The 22,016-nt window shown below is 38.2% G+C and overlaps 1 protein-coding gene across 1 annotated transcript; it reads right to left on the bottom strand.

Annotated features, from left to right (window-relative positions):
- Positions 1 to 4,014: 4,014 nt before the first annotated feature.
- Positions 4,015 to 18,098, bottom strand: mmp19 (matrix metallopeptidase 19). Its single transcript, XM_036559498.1, has 9 exons — positions 17,843 to 18,098; positions 17,010 to 17,101; positions 15,917 to 16,050; positions 15,318 to 15,527; positions 11,546 to 11,791; positions 9,273 to 9,398; positions 9,010 to 9,174; positions 7,598 to 7,725; positions 4,015 to 5,134 (listed from the first exon to the last, which is right to left on the bottom strand). The coding sequence occupies exons 1-9, from the start codon at positions 17,939 to 17,941 to the stop codon at positions 4,898 to 4,900; spliced, it is 1,437 nt and encodes a 478-aa protein (XP_036415391.1). The 5' UTR covers positions 17,942 to 18,098; the 3' UTR covers positions 4,015 to 4,897.
- Between the last annotated feature and the right edge of the window lie 3,918 nt (positions 18,099 to 22,016).

Here is a 22,016-nt window from a genome sequence, read left to right on the forward strand (position 1 = left end):
CGTCTGGTTCCTATCACCACCACTGTGAACTATTCTGACTCAGTAAGTTTCTCTAGAACAGAGCGTTTCACACCAAACCACCCTGAACTCTCGGTTTACATCTTAACTATTTCATTATGCAGAAAATCAGTGGAATTCCCCTTTAACTTTTTTTTTCATGTAGCTTACAAGGTCTTAAGCATAATGTGATGTGAAGGCATGTGTGAATAAGTGAAAAGTGACCGATGTTGACACTAGAGGTGTCCATCTCTCATATTCTGCATGAACAGCTGATCTGAAGTGTTGATTAGTAGAAGTGTCTTCTCAGTTCTCAGCAGTAGATCTGGGATGAGGTTATTTGCTGTTACTGCTCTGCAGCTTCAAACTTCAGCAGAACAGTGTGAAGATGTGCATGTGTATGTGTGAGTGAGTTTTTTTTTGTTTTTTTTTGTTTTTTTACAAAAAAATTCATTTTTTAAAGGATGAATTGTATAATTGTGTATAATTGAGTTACTGGCGTCTGTGTTGTTTCTACAGTCGGATCCGTGTGAATAGTTTTATGATTTTATAAGGATGCTGAGACTGAGAGCAGTTAGATTTTCTCTTTCTAATACAGGACTGTCTTTTTACGTGTAGTTGTGTGTAATTTTATTTGCTCGTATGTTTTTCTAATACTCATTTTCATTCTTCTACACTATAGCAGTGCCTTTTCAGTGCTCAGCTGCACACTAAGCGTTCTGTAAACTAAAATACCTTGAGATTGCTGGAAGTTAGTGAGCCTATACAGACTGAAGCAGACTTTTGAGTGCACTTAAAATTCTATTAATCAGTGCCTTGTGGTGAAATTGAGAATTTTGTAGTTTCCATTTTGGTTCTGCTACATGAGACGCAAAAACTCATTGTGTAAGACTGTGTTCTCTCAGTGCCTTATTACTTTTCTTTTACCATCTGTCATTTCAGTCACTGTTACCAAGTAAATCACACTCAATGCTCTTATTGTTGCTTTCTTAAGACAATGACATGAATCTGAGTTTCTATAAATATGTTTATAAAAACTTATGAAGTCTATAAACCAGTATTACTGCGGTGTTGGTTCATTTGTTCAAACTAGACTGTCGTGGCTGTATTCACATCCTGTTTGACTGACAGCAAATATATTCAGTCAGTAGGGGGTACAACTACATCAACTTGTCTCAAGGTGCTGATTCACTTGCACTGATATTATATGATTTTATAAAGTATACACTTATTTTTTTTTTGGCCAAAATAAGATTCTCTGTCAATTTTTAAAACAAAACTATAGTCTAGATTAGGGGTCGGCAAAATGTGGCTCTTTTACAGCTCTGTTGTGGCTCCACAGCAGAATTAGATTTTCAGGTAAAAAATAAAATAATCCTCCTTTGCAGTAAAATGAAGCTCTGCTGATCGTTTAACACAGTTTTAACAATAAATGGTCTTAAACACTGAAGTTAATGTATAACTGCTAATTCACCCTTTAACCCTGAAGGTTGGTGCACAGACTCCTGGTCACCATAGTGTCACAGATAACAGTCTTGCCTAGCTAGTAGCGAAAAGGGCAAAGAGAAAGATTTAAGACGAACATCGATAATTTGGAGACAAATGGACTTATTTGTGTTTATAATCACTCCAGCTGGTTTCCTGATACGTTTAATCTGCAACAAGAAACTGTTGAACGCTATAAAGTCATGAAGCTGATGTCAGTTTCGCATTCACCAGATTCTTGTTTGAATTTTCCTGTTCCACCTTAAATGGTGCAGCAGTTACATTCTTTTTAAAAAGGTTCGTTATGGTACCATCTACAACACATTCTCCATCAATCTTTCTGGATGCAAGGAACCATTTAATCATGCAAAGGGTTCTTTAAATGTTCATGGTTCTATATAGAACCACTTTTCTTTTCTAAAAAAGCCTTGAAGGACCATCATTTTAAGAGTGTAGCATTTCATGTTATGCCATGTTATGTAATTCTGTCATCAGTTTTAAAATGTTTGTATCATTTTTGTGTTTTTCATCCATCAGTGTTCTTTCACTACACGACCCAGCATGCATTGCGCAAATAATGTGAACCATTTCCAAGAATTAGAAATTCATTGATGTAGCGGCTCCTAACTACACTTGTGATTTCCAGCTTGCTAGCAGGAACATTAGCTGTCAAGCTTCTTTGTGCATTAGCACCCCACCCCCAAAAACCCAATAAAAAACAGGTGTAGTTTTTCAGAATTTCCACCCACCTTCAAGACGCATCATCAAAAGGGGGTTTTCCTCATCTTTAAACCAGAGAACCTCCTGAGTCTACCTAGGAGGCGAGTACGCATGTTTACAGCAGAAGTAGTGATGGTTACATTTTTCACTTTGGAGTGTCCCTATATTTTTATATTTTGTGGGACTGGCCCTCCAACCTGCCAGCGTATAAACTGGGTGGACAAAAGCATGAAATTGCAGCTTAGAGTTAATTGTGGGCCCCACAAAGAGCTATCCACTTTCCCTGACAAAGAAATACATACTTTCCTAAAATGTGTTTTTTTTTTCGAAGGCCTGTGTCTGAAAACCACACCCGCCGTATTACATCACAGCCATCTTATAGTATGAAGCTACTCTGTTCACACAGTTGAGTGAAATGATCCCTAAACACATGGCTTGCACCTAATTTGACATCATGCATTTATTTATGATAGCTGTTTCTCATTAGCTGTTGGAGTGACATCATACTCTGTCTGGAGCCTGTGTGAGGCGCTGGGTGTGTTTAGCTTGAAGAAGAAAAGGCTTAAATCAATACAGTGTCATTATATATAAGAACTCCTTGTGTTGAGTAGTTTGGCAATAAACCCAATCTGCACAGTTTTATCCTCGTACACCACGTTTTTGATCGTGTTTGCTGTGTGAAATGTGCTTTAGTTTTGCACTGAAGCTACGTGGCTAATGTAGTCTAAAGCGCATGTGGAGGTGCTCAATAATGTCTAACAGACTTAGCAGATTTAGTATGCTGCACATCCCTGCAGTCAGAATAAAACCTCCTATCTCCATTTTTATCAGTTTTTCAGTTTTTTGCATAATTTGAAAATGTTTGTCGCCCTTTATATTGTGTGTAAATTTCACAATGAACAGACCAACAGAAACAGCCCAAAAATACAGGGTGATTCAAAAAGATTCATTTCAAAATTATTTATTTCACTTGTAAATCATTACAGAACAATGCAGTAAGTTGTAAATGGTTTAAATGAGCATAAAGTTTATTATGTAATTTTTTAAGTGCTCAGTATGAACCTCCTCCAGCTGTGTGGACAACATCAACACCATAGTCAAATTCGTCCCATACTCGATTGAGCATGTCGGGGGTCTCTGTACTCACGGCTCTTTCAATGCGATTTCAGAGATCATCCAGTGTTGTGGAACCAACGACGAACGCTCTGAGCTGTTGGAGGTTCACTGCCAACAAAAGTCACGTTGCACAGTTATGACTGATTCACTCTTCTTGAAGTGGAGAAAACGCTTTCTGCTCAGGGGTCTCCATCTCCCCTCAGACTGAAGGGAGCCATCTTCCAGTGACAGTCAGAAACTCGATGACCCCGTCTTTCAGTTGGTATGTGATTGGTTCCTAGGTGCCTCACGGTTGTAAAAATATGCCGCTTTGAAATCAGATGAATCTTTTTTGAATCACCCTGTACTTGGGGGGAAAAAAGTCTGGTTCCATTGACTTGCATCAAAAATTAAAGTAGTTTTTGTCATTTTGGAGATACAAGGTTTTTTTCTGACAGCAGCGATAGCTAAAAACTGTAGTTTTGTCCATTTTTTATGCACATTTTAAAGCACAAATTCTATTTATTAGCTGAATTAAACATGGTAAGAGGAAAAAACAAAACATAAAAAGGAGCTTGTGCAAAAGTTACTGCACGTTTTATATTTTGTCTTATTTTTATCAATATGTTAAACTCAGCACATAAATAGAAATTATGCACTAAAATTTGCAGAAAAAGTTTTAGTATTTTAGTGTTCTCTGTAGAGGATGTTAACTTATTTTCACATAGAAAATACATTGCATAAAACATGCAATTTGCAATACTTGCAATATACAGTATTTTCACCAAATTAGTCATTTAATGATGATGAAAATGCTAGAAAAAAACATGCCAAGGTTTCTTTTGTGCTTGTATGTTTAAAATTTATTAGTTAACATAACTGAACATCAGACGTATCAAATCTAATCTGGAATGCTAATAATTATAAGATGCAGATTTGCCTTATAAAGCTTAGAGAATCATACAGAAACGATGAAGCTACATTGAAAGAAGCAGAGCGTTTCACTCCAATAACAAAATCTCTTGCCCGCATACAGTCTTTGGTACTTTGGCTCAGGGCCAAAAAACATGACATGATTACTTTTTTCTTTATAAAACTTGTTTCATTTGCTTTTTGTAAAAGTACTTGGTGAAAATTTCTGAGCAAAACTAAATCAAACAACAGGCCTGAGTGATGTGAACTGAAATAAAACAAATATATATATAAAAATCCCCCATCTTGCCTGAGAACGGCCTGAGCGTTTACCCATGAAAAGCTCAAGGCACTTTTTGCTACAGAAAAACACTATAATACACGTGGCAAATGTACTCAAGTGTATTCAACTCTTTCTCAGTGCACCGACAGTATGTTTGAAGTCCGTTCCCTGAAATGAGCACCCATGTAATAACACGACTGAACTGAGACTTCAAGAGCTGAGTAAAGGAGTCCTTCAGGCCTGCATGAGAGGAACCCGAGTGTTAACCGTTCTCAGCCCAAAACAGCTATAATCACGTAGCTTGTGTTTCTAAAACCCAAAAGTCTTGTTGTACAGTGACAGTATTGCGGACACCCCATTCTGAAGCATAGTGTTCTCACAAGGTCTTTGCTGCCCTCTAGTGGTTCACTGGTTGCATCTCATCCAGCGCTCACGCTTGCTGAGGGGGTATCCGGGTTCAGCAATCAGCTGGTTACTCATGCGCCAGTACTTGTCACCCTTGAAGAAGTAGATCTTTCCGTTGGCCCACGTGAGAGCTGCGTCAGGATTGGATGGGATGCCAGTGAAAAGGCGGGAAATGGGCTTGGGATAGATGCTGAGGTCATTGTAAGCTATTTCGTCCCACTGCCAATAACCTGAACCCTGTAGAAAGAAGAGAGGCAGGAAACTCAGACTTCTCCAAAAATGTACACAGTTTTCACTCATCGAACCAATGCAGTCCATCAGCCAAGGCATGTTTGGAGTCTGAAGTTTGCATCTCTAGTTCTGCACTGGAGCTACAAGGCTGATGCTAACAAGCAATGAAAGCTTAAACCTCACCAATTATATAAATGGACACAATTCAAGATGGCAGACAGGTTTTTAGTAGGACTGTAGAAATACAACATATGATATTGTCTTGTTCAATATAAGCCTCTCAATGCAGTACACACAGATATTGAATAACACATTCCACATAGGCCTACTGGAGCTAATAAAAGTCCCATATATTGGTGCGCTGGCTTGATAAGGTTGGCACCCTGCTGACTGTATGCTACTGCTGGTCTACTTTCGGACCACCCAGATTATTGTCTTGTGTTCAAGCTCTAACTACTTTTTAATCTCCTCAAACAGATTTTAAATGCACATAGACTTTTATTTTGGAAAATAAACTAAGACAATTATTAAAACAATTGAGAGAAAAAACTAAGACTAGGCCTAATATAAACGATTTTGTTGAAAATGTTGTTGCTGACACTGTGCTTGATTAAAATGATTTACTAAACTAACTTACAAAGGAGAACAAAAGAAATGAAGGAAAAATAAGTAAACTGGACAGTGAGTGAAAAATGAGCGCTGAAAAGCAGCATTTTGTCAAATACTCTTCTTAACCACTGGTGGGCCGCCCAGAGAACGCTGAGCAAAACTCCAGTGGGTCGTCAGATTTGCCGTCAGTGGGCCAACAGTGGCCTGCTGCCCTCTAGTAGTTTGTAATACTCGGCTTAATACTGATTGTACTGAATGAAATATAAAAAAAGAAAAAAACAGCCCATAATGAGCCCAGACCCTTGCATCACTGAAAATACTGCTTCCTTTTTACCTTAAAACCGAGAGCAGGGAGGAAAAGCTAATACCTGTGATAGCAAGAGGATAGTGGACCACCGTCAGCCTGCTGACGGCAAAGCTGGCGGTCCAGTGGCATTATGCTCAGCATTTTCTGGGCGGCCCACCGGTGTTTAAGCAGAGTATTAGACAAAATTCCACTTATCATTGCTCATTTTCCACTCACAGTGCAATTTACTCATTTTTCCTTTTCTTCTTTCTTTAGTTATACATCATTTCTTTAGTTATATACCATTTCATATTAGACCTAATAATTTATTTTTTTCCTCTCAGTTGTTTGTAATATTTGTCTTAGTTTATTTTCCAAAATAAAAGGCTCTGTACATTTAAAATCAGTTTAAGGAGATTAAAACCTAGTTACAGCTTGTATGCAGGACAGTAATCTGGGTGGTCCGAGGGTGGACCAGCAGTGGCAAACAGTCAGTGGGGGTGCCGACCTTATCAAGCTAGCAGACCGATAAATGCTTGCTATCTGGGTATATTAGCTTGTGGCTAGTTTTTGTAATGTTGAATACTCTAATAAATGAAAATGTAAACACTGCCAATAACCTAAGGCAGATTTTCAGGCACTCTGTATTTTTGGTTGTATTGAAAAATTTATGAACTTGAGAGACCACAGTACCAGCCTTAGTTACTGTGTTACCGTGAGCTACTGCGTAACTGAAGACAAATTCCTTCTATGTACAAACATACTTGGCCAATAAAGCCTGATTCTGATTCTAATATCAAGCCAAATTATGAATTTTGTGAATCATCACATCTCTAGTTTTTAATCTACTGAACAACTCGGCACAGTTTGAGGCAAATGTGATAATTAAGGCATGTTCAAAAGTTTAAATACCCCTAAAACTGCATGTTTTGTTCATTTCCTAAGTGAAAATAAGTCATAAATACATCCTCTGCAGAGAGCACACTCAAATGGCATTTTCTGCATGTTTTATTGTTATGCAGTATGTTAAAATCAGTAAGTAAACAGTAATTCTGCATTAAAATGTGTTCTCTTTAGAGGATGTGTTGACTTATTTTCACTTTTCAACAAAACATGTAATTTAACCAGGGGGGCCCAAAGATTTGCACATCACTGCACAGTTATCACAATGTTAATTGGTGTATATAAGCTTCCATTATTTGTTAGCCATATTAGCTTCAGCCCCAGTGCAAAACTGAAAAAGCATATCTTGGATGGTTGACTGTATTACTTGTAAGGGGAGAATTTAATTTGCTGAACGGTCACTGTAATGTATGCTGATACACTCCTAGTGCTGTGTAAGATGGAAAGTTCATGTGTGAAAAAAGGAGGGCAATAAAATATCACACTAGCAACCGCTCTGACTCAAAATAATCACACTGGATGTAGTTCATAATTAGGGGCTGCCTAGAAGTCAGTGTGTGTGTATAGATGTAGCGTGACTGCCTCCTTGTGGTCCTGAGTTACAGCTGCGGTGTACAAATATGGAAAAAGCTGGTGGAACTTGGGCAGCTGTCCACGTGGCTGTGCAGTACCTTAAAAAAGAAGATTTTCTTGTTCTTCTCGTAATACAAGGCTGCATCAATGTTGGCAGGGATCCTCCTCAGCTCTTTAGGGTATCTGTAGTCGAGCAGGAAATTTGTAAACCGCCATACTTTGTCACCTGGAGAGAAGCATAAAGGATAAAGAACACAAAGTTTTTGAAGGTGTTTATATAGAGGGGCCCTCACTATCCACTGTTACAGAGGGGCCCTCACTATCCACTGTTACAGAGAGGCCCTCACTATCCATAATTCTGATAACTGTATAAACTACTTTCATGATTAATCACGTAACTGAGGTTTTAAAAAAGGCCAACCAATAGAAATTCATGCAAATTGCCAACTAATTATTGACAATTAATCATGAAAATTTTAACCAATTATTTTATCTTATAATCAATGGCATTATGAAAATCCAAACAGCAATAAAAACGACAGAAGCACATTCTAAACTGTTAACGGTTTTCCAACTGCAGAATTAGCCCAATATACACACACACACGTATATATATATATATATATATATATACACACACACACGTATATATATATATATATATATATACACACACACACGTATTTATATGTATACATATATATAGTCAAATTTTAATTTGTTTTCTAAGTGTAAATAAGTTGCCATTTTTGAGGATGTGCTAATGTATTTTCACTGGGGTGCCCAGAGTTTTGCATATAACTGTACATATATATATGAAACTGCATTGCATCCAGGCATATTCATTTAGCATAGATGGAATGCCTTGGTTTGTATACGAGTGCTGCTGTTTGCTATCAGTTGTGTTTATTCCTCTAGTCACACAAATATTTCTGCTGAAGAAATTTGACTGCAGTCAGACTGCAGAGTAACAGCAGTGACTTACATTCATTCTGTTTGGTCACTCTAAGTACACTGGTCATAGTAAGCAAAGCTGGAAAGTGTATCTAGTAAGAGTTACCGCATTCACGTCTTCTATGATGACGAATCTAAGAGTCATTACTCTGTGTTTTAAGCTGAATACCCAGAAACAAAATGACTCACAATGAACCGTTTGTTAGTCATTAAACAGCCAAATAAAATCATGTGATGCAGAATGCAGCCGTTTGAACGCAGCTTTGATACATTTTCCAAAAGCATCATAGCACAAAGATCACATCCTGTCTCGTTAAAACTATGACGCTCCATCCTATTTCCTGCCCTGTGATTAAATTCAGACAAATTGTCCAACAAACTATCAAACGTTATATTTAGTGGAGACGTGAAAATGACTAAATAAACAATTATTAAGCCTTTATTAATTTTATTCTTTATTCACTCAGGAATCAGAATGCGCTCTTTAATCATTATAATTATTATGATATTATGATAAATTTCTATCCTATTTGTATGAAAAAGGTTTTAAAAAAACCTTTAAAAAAGTAGGTCTTGTTGGTTCTCTGAGAGTGCACAGCTGCATTGAGGTTCCCTGGCAGCCCCTTCCACAGCTGGCTGATCTTCATGGGAGGGTTATGGCCCATATCTGTTATTGTCCACACATAGTCCCCGCTGAAAGCGAAGGTCTTGCGCCAAGGACCTGTTATGAATCAAAACAATGTTTTATGGTGATTCTAGTACAAATAAACCTCATGGCATAATCCTGTTTCGGAGAGCTGCGGTTTTTCTCTCTCTTACCCAGCATTATGGCGTCAAGTTTGGCATCACATGGATCTAGAACCTCTCCTCTCGGAAAAGGTGATATGGTTGTGGGGTACGTGGTATAAATATTTTCATCTGTGGTTGTGCTTGAGATTCTTTTACCTGAATGGAAAAGAGTGGTGGAATAAGTGGTATGCACAATAAAAATGTATCCAAAAGTATCCAGACACTCGTTCTAGTTAGTCAATTCAGACACTTTGAGGTGCGCACACAGCCATAGAAAAGCACTGCTAATAGTCTGGGACACTCTGGAGAAGCCACACATGAGCCTAAGGTGACCATGACCAATGCCTAATGTGGGCTAGAGGGGTATAACCCCCCCAGCATTGGGCTGTGGAGCAGTGGAACTACGTTCTCTGGAGTGATTGAGCTCCATCCAATACCTTTGGGATGATCCAGAACTGACCATCCAACCAACATCAGTACCTGACCTCACTAATGCTCAATCAAATCCTCACAGCGATGTTCCAACATCTAGTGTAAAGCCTTCCCAGAAGAGCAGAGGCTGTTACTGCAGCAAAAAGGGGCAAACTCACTATTAATACCCTTCATTTCAGAAGAAATGTCTTCAAACTGTTGGGATTATGATGTAATCTAAGGATCCAATGTATTTACAGTGCTATTCGTTTTATATTGTATACAACATAAAACACTGTTCTGGTACCTGAAAATGATATCTGAAAATTACATCTGTAATTTCTAGTATCACACAATATATTTTACTTCCGTTCATCTCGTGCTAATTTGATATGCCTAGTCATTTAGAGTATTTCATAAAAAAATGGTTTCACATCATAAACAATTATGCCCCTAAACTTATGCTAATGACATGCTTCAATCACTTCAAATGAGTCAACTAAAGACATGTCATTAAAAAAACTACAGGGGCCAGATTCACAAAAGCTTTCTCAAAAAAAAACTTGTGAAGGTTCTTAGGACAAACAGTAAGAAGTTCAGAACATTGGACCTCACTCTCCAATATCTTCCTAAGTTTGTTCTTAAATGTGTTCTTGAGAAAGGTCCTAAGAAAAAGTCTGCGTCAGATTCATGACGTGTTCTTAAACCACATAAAACTGTTCGCACCTTTGTGCTCGAGTGTGTGTAGATTCTGTTCTTACCTAAGAACAAATCCCAAATAAGAAAACATTGGTGAATGTTAGAGTCTTCGTGAAAACTGCATAAGTGAGAAAAAATTTCTTCTTAAGCACGGTTGGTGAGTGAGGCCCAGTTCGGAAAGAAAAACTTCAGAAGTTCTCAAATGTTCTTATAAGATAATCTTAATCATTTCCTTCAGATTTTCATAGGAAATCTTTATTATTTTCTCATGTAGGCTCTGTTGCATTTTACCCTTTCATATATTTTGGATTTGTTTTAACTGTTATTTCCATTATTTAGTTTAATCCGCTCAGAGGAGCAAAATGGAGAAAAAACATCAAACCAAGTCTTTAAAAATTTTAGCAAACAAGAACTAGAGGTGATGATGGAAAAAACAGCCAACAGAAAAAAAACCTCCTTCAAAAATACGATAATTGTGGAGTGACGGTGGAAAGCAAGAGATGAGGATGGGCAGAAGGAGCAGATAAATTTAGATTCTCACCTCATCAGCTCTTACAGCCTAAGACAAGTGTGAGGCCATTGTAAGGTTAAGAAAACTTTTAAGAACACGTTTTCACTTATTCTTAGAAATTTTCTTAAGAAAATACTTAAGACGAAGAAAAAGAATTCTTGAGACATTATTTGAAGAATAACAATTTTTCATAACTTTTTTCTTAAGAATGGATTAAGAAAAAACTGGGTAACACTTTATTTGGAGCGGTCCTTTGTAGATGATTAATAAACTCTGAACAGATTATCAGTAACACATTAACAACATAGCAGTGAAGTAGCAGTAGTGAAGCATCTGAATACATTGAAGTAAATATCTTGAAGATGTTCTGTTGATACATTACTTACATTAAGTAGATGTAATGTTAATATTGTAATCCGAATCCTAACCTTAACCTCAACCCAAAACCTAATCCTAACGCTGGCCCTAATCCTAACCCTAACCTTAACCTCAAACCAAAACCTGATCCTAACCCTCACATATTTTTGACATGTTACTGAGAGTCTGTTGAGTGTTTGTTTCATCTAAAAAGGACCATCAAAATAAAGTATCACCAAAAACACATTTAAGCAGATTTTCTTTCGTGAATCCAGCCCTTGGTTCCCTTTTCACCATTAAAGACTAGATTATTTTGTATAATTACCATATAAAGCCTGGATGCCTCTGATGTCATCAGGGTGCAGTCTGAAGTTGGCTTGATAGCCGGTGTAGTGTGCAGCCATAAGAGCGCTTTTGTACTGGGAGTGGCCGAGGCCGAGGGCGTGGCCTATCTCGTGAGCAGCGACAATGCGCAGGTTGGAGCCGTAGTACTTGCCCTCCGTCCAGAACTCATCCTCATCGAAGTGGACGATCCCTGAAGGAGGTGCTTCAGCATGAGCAAGTACATGACCTACGGACAGGACGGGATTCAGCAGGTTAAGAAACATGGATTAATAACTGCACTGGCTGGTAGATTAGCATGGCTGGGGTTTTAATAAAGCAGCCAAACATGATAACTTAAAGAGGCATTCCAGCCTAAAACTAGCATGTGTAATGTGTCACTTGTAACCTCAATTAGTTATCAAACATTTTTTTGTTAAAGAAATAATTCAGTTACAGTGTTAGCCTCCACTTCAAAGCACTTAGCACAAAGTTAAGGGTGGGTGATATACACACATTACACATTGCAAAATAGAAGTTATTTATGCGGATATAATATAATAAATTTATTTATCATATATTATACTGTTGCTGTTCTTAGAACCCCTTAAACCCACTTTAGCTGTGGTAAAATCACAGTAACTTAAAGGGAAACTCTACATGACATTCTACATGATTAAACATTTGAGATGTAAACAGAGCCATTCAGAGTGGTTTGGTGTGAAATGCTCCGTTCTAGAGAAACTTACTGAGTCAGAATTGTTTACAGTGGTGGTGATAGGAACCAGACGTCCACCTCTAAAAGCTCCCTCACAGAAAGTTATTGCATGAAATGGTTATGAATACACTGCCTGATGCCTCAGACATTGTTTTATGATAGTTTTCTAGTAAGACTTTGGTCTAAAATGTAATGTAATTAATTTATTTTAATCCATTCACGGTGGAGAGGTACTTGAAGGGTGTTACAAGGCAAAATAGTCCCCAAAGAAAACTTTTGTTTTCAGATTTATAACTATTTCTCTATCATCAGTTCCATATTTTTGGATAGTAAATAAAATGTCTGTATTTGTGTTGTAGTCATGGCGACCCCTGGTTCCTATCACCACCACTGTAAAGAAATCAGTCTCTACAATCAACCATATCACACCAAACCACTCTGAATGACTGTTTACACTTCGCATTGCAATATTTTTACACATAGACACAAAGGACTCATAATGCCATGTTTAAAAACAGCCATGAAAACTCTGGGCCTCATTCACCGATATTTTTCCTAAGTTTGTTCTTAAATTTGTTCTTGAGAAAGATCCTAAGAAAAAGTCTACGTCAGATTCATGGCATTTTTAAACCACAGAACTGTTCACACCTTTGTGCTCTTGAGTGTGTGTAGATTATGTCCTTACCTAAGAACAAATCCCTAATAAGAAAATATTGGTGAATGTCAGAATCTTCGTAAAAACTGCATAAGTTGGTTTTAAGAAGACATTTCTTCTAATGATCGGTTGGTGAATGAGGCCCAATAAGTTTTATTCAATGCTTCACATACTGTACTGGATTAGTCCAATTATGTAGCACTAATAATGCCCTCATTTTAATAAGCACTTGGCCAGTGTTCTTTAACAATAGACAATATCCACAATAGGGGTGCGGGAAAAACTCGATTCTTAGATGCATCGCGATGCGGACGTGAGCGATTCTGAATCGATTCATAAATGTCAAAAATCGATTTTCTAAATATTTAATTTATAATGTAATGTTGACAGAATGCAAAAGGCGGATCTGGAAGAGGGTAAGTGCAGCGCCCGGACAGTCTGTGGCGGCACATAACAAAAACACTACTGAATGAGCGAGAAATCCGACCGGCTCCCTCTGCGTTAAAAGCCAGGTTAGGTCAGGAGTCACAACCCAAATGTTCAGAAGAGCCATTTTGCCTTTCAACAAAGTCAAACCACCTTGGGAGCCGCAACATTTAATGTCCAGTATGTGTCAGTCTGTGATAATGTGCTAGTATAGGCTAAACAATATAAACGAGAGCGCAGATTTACTTCGCTCTACTTTAAGCTTTAGCTACAGCTGCGTTCTAGCTGAGTTCTAGACACATCTCTCAGCAAAACTCTCCACTTGGAGACCAGAGTGCAGTTCCAATTATGAGTGGGTGAAAAAGCAAATATATAACATCACGATATTTGCAGTCATTTTTATGATACACAATATGGATTATGATGCTTGTTTTTTTTTCTGAGGTTTGTAAACAACTCACACATTTAAAAAGGCTATGAAGTGTTGTAAGTACAACAGTAGATGTCCAGGGTTGGTGACCACTGCCTCGTTGGCCTGTAGTTGCGACAGTTGTGGTCAAAGGCTTTAAAACAAGTGATTCAAGACAGATAATTTAAGACTAGCCTTCCGTAAAACGTCTTTGCTGTGTTATCCCTGGCGTTCCAGTAGAGGTTCTTCTGAGGTTACCCACTGGCAGTACCTTAGGATCTGAGCTCATAGTTTAAGGAACATTGGTTTTAAAGTAAAAACTTTCAAGCTTTCGAATTAACTCCAAAACCTTCCTACTGCATCTGAAATAATATAGACCAGCGCTTAAATAATATAGGTCAACTTCTCTAAAGCCCTGGTGAGTGACTGTAAAACAAACTAATTTTATAGAGATATACAATAATATTCTCTGTACATCATCTCTAAAGCATCTAAACATCTAAAACAGGTTTTTTACCTGTTATTCTTATTGCAACTCATACAATGTAGATTTAGGTATTATATATAAACTATTCACCAAAAGGTTTTCTTGTTTACTTTTTTTTTCAATATTTCAAAAATTCTGAGAACAAGAAGTGAATAAAATTAATAAAAACCCCACTGTAATCTGTTCACATACATTTTTGTTAACTTATCTTTGATCTCCATTTTAGCAATGCGTTGCATTCTGCATATTTATTTTACTAAAAACTGAATTCTCATCATTCCTCGATCACTGTACAGCTTTCTCAGTCTTGTTAAAATCATCTGTAGCCGTAGCTTCAGTCTGGACACTCTTCACTTTAACTCTCTCTTTTACTGTCCTTCTAATTATTTTAAAGTTGTGAAGTTGAACAGGACGAGGATATTAGAATCATTTTATGAATGTGTTTGGTTTTATATTATTTAAAACATTGATTCCCATCATTTGAATAGTAGCGTTTAAGAGGGATGTGCAATATGATGATACATGAACCTCAATCCTGACAATTTTCGGAGTCTAAGAGAGCAAAACTGTCTCTGATTAAATAGTGACACACAGCATGTGAAGCACTGAATAAATATATATATATATATATATATATATATATATATATATATATATATATATATATATGTATATATATATATACACACATATGAGAAAATATTTTGAAGAGTCTTGCCCACACCTAGTATATACACTCATATGCAAAGATTTGAATACCCAAACTACATGTTTCAGTGATTTTCTATGTGAACACATCCTGTTTATTAAATAAACTTAAAAATTTCATCGCACAGTTTCTATTCATTTGCTGATTTTAACATATTGCAAAAAATAAAACTTAAAATATAAAATGTGCCATAACTTTTGGTTTATTTTTTCCCCAGTATGCAAAAATTCTGTACAAAAGGAGCTGTGCATTACAAAGTGCAGAAGTGTGCTCTCTGTAAAGGATGTGTTCATTTATTTTCACTTAGAAAATCAACAAAACGTGTAAATTTGACCCCAAATTTTGCATAAAACTTTATAGTCTCTGACTCACCTGGCCCATCAAAAGGTGAGGGACATCCCTTCCTATCATGGAAGGAGATTCTAATGTCTGGACGGCCGTAGTCGACCTCCTTGAAGCTTAAGGGAGCGACGTCACTCCAGTACTTGAAGGCAGATCGGATGGCCCTCTGAGTAGCAGCCTTCCCCATATCTGGGGTGTAGTTATAGATACGATAAGTGAGGCTTCTCTTTCTCCAAACTCCTGCAAAACAAAGGAAGAACAGAGTCACAAATCTGCGTTGCAACTGCTTTTGAGCCCGAAACATACATATTATTACATATAATAAGTATTATTTCAGTTTTCCAGTCAACAGTTTCTGCAGGACAAATTCTACCTCTTGAAAATGTAAAAGTAAACAGTAAAACGGTCCCACGCGCAGGGTCCAGGATGAGTCATTTTCCTGGAATGAAGAACACAGGCTACAAACCACCCCTCCAGAGCTGTTCTGCATGCACTGCCAAGATTAGAGGACCTTCACTAGCTCATGTACAGACTTGCAGCATGAAGAAAACTCTCTGTTAAAAAATACCACAGCTGCCCAGCAGGAAAATGAGCTGACAAATGAGAAGTATGAGAGATATGTTACTTACCACCAAACCTCCTGTATCTCATAGTCTTCTGGTTGAAAGGGTCCTCCACACCACAGCGTGGCTGCCTCATTTGCATAATAGTGGCTTCATCGATTTTTCCAGTGATTGGCAAGCCTGACACTTTCTGAAAGAGACTAACAGGAACATGAAAGAAGTTACACAAACATTCAGATATGTATAGATTCAGATAGTAAAAAACTTCATTCCTCCATTCCTGGGCCTCATTCACCAACCGTTCTTAAGAAGGAATGTCTTCTTAAAACCCAATTACGCAGTTTTACGAAGATTCTGACATTCACCAGTGTATTTGGGATTTGTTTTTAGGTAAGAACAGAATCTACACACACTCAAGAGCACTGAAGAAAGGTCCTAGGGCCTTTCTCAAGAACACATTTAAGAAAAAAACAAAGAAGATTTTGGTGAAAGAGACTAAAAGGGGAATTCCACTGAAAAACTGAGATGTGATTGAGATGTAAACAGCCATTCAGAACTGATTTAATGTGAAATGTGTCATTCTAGATAAACTTACTGACTCTGGTGGAGATAAGAACCAGGGGTTGTGATGTCAACAACACACATTTTACTTACTATCCAAACCCACCACAATGATAAAATAGTGGACAATTTGTTTTCTTTGGACTATTTTAGCGCTATTGTCATAAAACTATTCATAACCATTTTATGTAATAACGTCCTGTGAGGGAGCTTTTGTAGGAAGACGTCTGGTTCCTATCACCACCACTGTGAAGATGTTTCTCTAAACCAGGGGTGCTCAGTCCTGGTCCTGAAGATCCACCACCCTGCAGAGTTTAGCTCTGACCCAAATCTAGCACACCTGATCCAGACAACGAAGGCCTTCAGGGGCATCTAAATAGTACAGCCAGGTGTGTTGGGTCTGGACTCTCCAGGGTGGTAGATCTCCAGGACCAGGAGAGATTTGGTCACCCCAGCTCTAACCTAAGGCATTTCACATCAAACCACTCTCACTGACTTTGTTTACACCTCAACCATTTAATTATGCAGAAATCTTGAAAAATCAGCAAAAAAAATCTTGGTAACGTTCACTGACTTTGTGGACAGGTGCATTATTTACCTGATGGCTTCTTGTATTTCCTCATCGCTCCACTGTCCTTGGGCCTCTACATCCAGTGGAGTGTCGAGGTATCCAAACTGCCTCAGGTAGGTCTGCATTCAGTAAGGACAAAGCAGAGGGATTCACTTTGCATACAGTACAGACCACCAAAATAGAGGTGGGCAACATGGCACAATGTAATAATAATAGTAATCATGATGCTTCAAGAAGTTATTTATGATTTTTTTTCTGACATCTGATAAGTTACACTCTTAAAAAAATGGTTCTTCAAGGATTCTTTAGGAAAGACAATGGTTCTACAAAAGAACGATGAACACTCAGAGAATCATATGCATGCTTAAATGGTTCTCTGCATGGAGAAATGGTTCTTTAGGGTGTTTCTGATCATGTTTTGTTCTTTTTTAAAAAAAAAATGGTTCTACATAGCACAAAAAGGGTTCTGCTATTGCTACAATATGTTCACATAACAACAAAACACTTTTTTTGATGCTAAGTAGAATCATATACAACACATTCTCCATCAATCTGAAGAACCATATCAGCATGCAGAGAACCATTTAAGCATGCAAATGTTTAACTGAGTGTTCATGGTGCTATACAGAACAATTGTTTTGAAGAACCATCTTTTTTACGAGTAGAACAAACAAAATAGTGCAAAATTTTTTAAGAAATATCATCGAAAACTATGAATCTAATCCAGTTAAACAGGACTAATTATGCTCTTTGTAATCAAACATGCAATAAGAAGTGATTATAAGTACTGAGGATATCCAAGATCTGCTCAGAAAAGCATACGCATGATAAGGATAAACACAAGGCGTCCTGGTTCTTACCACTGCTTCTGTGAACTGATTTCTTCTGTCCATTACGGTGGTGGACGCTGCGAACAGTGCAGCAGCCAGGAAGACTGACAGCTGCAACAGGTTTTCCATCTTGTTTTCTGTTTACGTTAAAGTTGATTAACTTCTAAGGTTTGGGGTTTCTGCTCTTGGATTCACTGGAGATCTAACGCCGTGCAGCCCCAACTTCAGCTTGTCCATGCATGAGCTTTATAAGTTAAGGAATGGAGTGAGTCATCTGCGCTCATGCTGAGGCGAAATGATGCATTTCCGATGAGCAAGCAGACCAGCCCGGGACTCGAACAGCTGCTCGGCATTAAAAGAAACTCCCCACAGCCTCCGCCTTACCTTCTGAACTCCTCTTCTGGAAGGCTTCGCAGAAGCTGGGCTGCTGTCATTACTGAAAACCCAGCACATCCCGCTGCTCACCAAGTTATAGCTGCTGTCCCCGACCATTCAGCGCTGATTACGCCACTGCTTTACGCAAATGGCTCGTTTTTCTTTCCTAGCTTGGCACCCAAACTGCAGCAGAAAGACTTCCAGGCAGCCCTCAAACCCAGTGAGGCTGATGTTTACCTGGCAGAGCGGTGACCTGACTGTCCTGACTGCCCTGACGAGGCAGCGTTTCACGGCCAAACCAACCTGAGGAAGATTTATTGGGGTTTGAGTCCTCGTGTTATGACTGGGTGAAGTGTGGAAAGGTCAGACCTTCACCAGGTCCGAATGTCCACACACAGTAAAGGAAGATTCCACCAATTTCAAAGTGTCTTAAAAGGTAATTCCACCAAACGTCAGTCTCTGAGGTGTAAACAGAGTGATTTAGCGTGGTTTGGTGTGAAATCGTTCAGATTTCTTTACACGGTGGTGACAGGAACCAGCGGTCACCATGTCTACAACACAGCTATTTTATTTACTATCCAAAACCTTTGTTTACATTTCAAAACTTCAAGTATGTAGCTAGAATTTTGGAAAAATTGGTGGAGTTCCCCTTTAAGTTATTTGAGATGTAATTTTATTTTAATATGTAATAATTGTGAGTACAATGAGATATCATTCATTTAGAAAATGTTAGCGTTTCCAATTAATAGACTGCTAAAGGAGAAACTAGCTAACTAGAAATGTCAGTTGGCAGTCATTTCATTAACCTTTTACATTTTTATCACATTATAATGAAAATATTATAATATAGCTGTGTATATAGCAGAAACATTTGCCCTTTTAAGTAGTTTTTGCTCACTAAATTAAATTACCACCTCAAAGATAATGCTAATTTTCACTCTAAGTGATTTCCTGCGTTGTGTTAGCATCAAGCTAACAAGGCCACACATCGGTTTTCCCACTCTGGGATACAACTTAAGGCAGATCTAACTAAAACATGAACATTTAAAGCATGTTTATTCTTCAGTTTTACAGAAAATCCTTCAGTAAATCCTTAAATTCAGTGCCTGAGTATGAGCAGTTTAGCCTGTTAGCAATCTTTTAGCCCTGTTTAGCCTGCTGACTTTAGCCTAACTTAGCTGTTAAAAAAACAAACGGTCAGCCCTTCAGTGTAAACAAACAAGGGTCTTTCCTTTATCTAAAAGTACTCCTGGTGGTCCATGTGAGCAGAATAACATCAATTGTTGTAAGTTGATCATGTAACTAAAGAATTAAAACTGCTTTGAATGTGTATCAATCAGGGCCAGTCAGATTTTAGGACCAGAACTCTCCATTATATAAATGTAATATTGATAATAGTAATATAGTGGTGATTCTGTAGTTCTTTGCCATAGAATGCCATGCATTAATGAGTTTTATAAAAGAAAATACAGCAAAACTACCGTAAAACACTGTCAGAGTCGTGAGGCTGTGTAGTCGTAACCATTTCATGTAATAACTTTCTGTGAGGGAGCTTTTAGAGGTGGACGTTTGGTTCCTATCACCACCACTGTGAACAGTTCTGATTCTGTAACCTTATCTAGACTGGAGCCACACTGTAAGACTTTGTTTTCCTCTTATCAATAAAGTTATGCAGACATTTTGAAAGATTGGTGGAATTCCCCTTTCAGCCCAGGGAAGACTTCAGGTATAAAAGGACTTGTTTGAGTTGGTCTTCAAAGCTTTAATTTCCATGAAGTCCAGAGCCAGCCTTCAGCCTTGGACAGGGAAACGGCAAATCGGGCACCTTCTTACGACTTGTTTAAAACAAAAAGCCCATATTTCAACAAACTAAATTACCCAAGCAGCATTGGTAAATGGGTTCCATATGTGACTTGTGCTATTCTTTTAAACCTCTGTCTACGCACAGGCATGAAGAGAACCCGCAGCGCGACCATGGCCTAGCCAGAACTGGATCCACCTGGTAAGTGATGTGCCACCATAAAAAAGCTAAGCTGCTATTCACAAATATGGAATGGTGTTCCATTTAAGCTAAGTAGGTCAGCTTTTGCATGTTTTTCTGTATATAATATAATTTTCATCCACTTTGAATGAATACACTGAAAAAGAATGATGAATGTTCGTACTTATGTTGCTTGATCATTGATTTTGTGTTGATTTTCCCACTGGATGAAGCAAAGGACATTTCTGTTGCACCAGTGTTTCTCAGCCCAGTACTCGGGCCTCATCAGATGGCCCACATAGACAGATATATGTACATATATAGATTTACTTTGTTGATCCCCAAGGGGAAATTTGGGTGCCTTACTAGCAGAGGAACATGGAATGAATACATGTAATTACACATACATCAACTAAAATATTCCCATACAGTGGTGTGTGGGTTGCGAGGTATTGTCCCTAAAGGAGAATTCCAATGATTTTTCAATTATTCCTGCATAATGCTGTGGTTGAGACGTAAACAGTCATTACAAGTGGTGTGATGTGAAATGGTTCATTGTACAGAAACTTGCTGACAGTGGTGGTGATAGGAACCAGAGGTCACCAAATACAGCCATTTTATTTACTACCCAAAACCACCATGTGAACCTACATGTCTTCTGAGTTTGTATATGGATTGATGTTGATTGTAAAATAGTGGTAATATCCTGCAAAGTTATTAGTTTTTCTTTGGGGGCTATTTTGCTATTTGGCCAAAAGCTTTTCATAAATCAAATTTAAAACAATGCATCAGGCATCATATTCATATGGAGCCCCTGAAGGGGTGTAGTGTATTTTATTTTAGGTATCAAGTGCTACCAGGTGCGCACCAGATACTGTGAGGTGAGCACCAGATGCTGTATGGTAAGCACCCAACACTATCATGTGCGCACCAGATACTATGTGGTGCAAACCAGATACTATGTGCATCTAGTGCGCATCTAATAGAATTGGGTGCTCACTACATAGTATTGGCGCACACATTATAGTATCTGGTGCTCACCTGATAGTATCTGGTGCGCACGACACAGTATTTGGTGCGCACCTAATTGTCACTAGTGCTGACAGCATAGTATCTGGTGCTAATCACATAGTAGTTGGTGCACTTAAATCTAGTGCTTACCACAGAATATCTATTGTGCACCTAATAGTCTGTAGTGCTGACCACATAGCATCTGGTACTCACCACATAGTATCTGGCACGCACCTAATTGTCACTAGTGCACCCCTGATAGTATCTGGTTTGCGCCTAAATCTAGTGCTTACCGCATAGTATATGGTGCGCACCTAATGGTCACTAGTGCTGACCACATAGTATCTAGTGCTCACCACATAGTATCTAGTGTGCACCTTATAGTCTCTAGTGCTCACCACCTAGTAGCTGGTGCTCACTACATAGTATATGGTGCACCTAAATCTAATGCTTACCACAGAATATCTGGTGTCACCTAATAGTCTCTAGTGCTGACCACATAGTATCTGGTGCGCACCTAATTGTCACTAGTGCTCACCTGATAGTATCTAGTGTGCGCCTAAATCTAGTGCTTACCACATAGTATCTGGTGCTCACCGCATAGTATCTAGTGCACACCTTATAGTCTCTAGTGCTCACCACATATTATCTGGTGCTTACCTGATTTTTACCTAAAAACAATACACCACGTCCCTTCAGGGGCTCTGTATATTCATTTACATTTTATGTAATAAAAGAACTTTCAGAGGGAGAAATTAATAAAAATTCCCCTTTAAATGTAAAATCAGTGACGTATACAAAGAACATTTGAGCAAAAAGTCAGTTGTCGGCTGCAAT

This window comes from Colossoma macropomum, unplaced genomic scaffold (genome assembly GCF_904425465.1).
Source record: "Colossoma macropomum unplaced genomic scaffold, Colossoma_macropomum, whole genome shotgun sequence".
NCBI classification, from domain to species: Eukaryota; Metazoa; Chordata; class Actinopteri; order Characiformes; family Serrasalmidae; genus Colossoma; species Colossoma macropomum.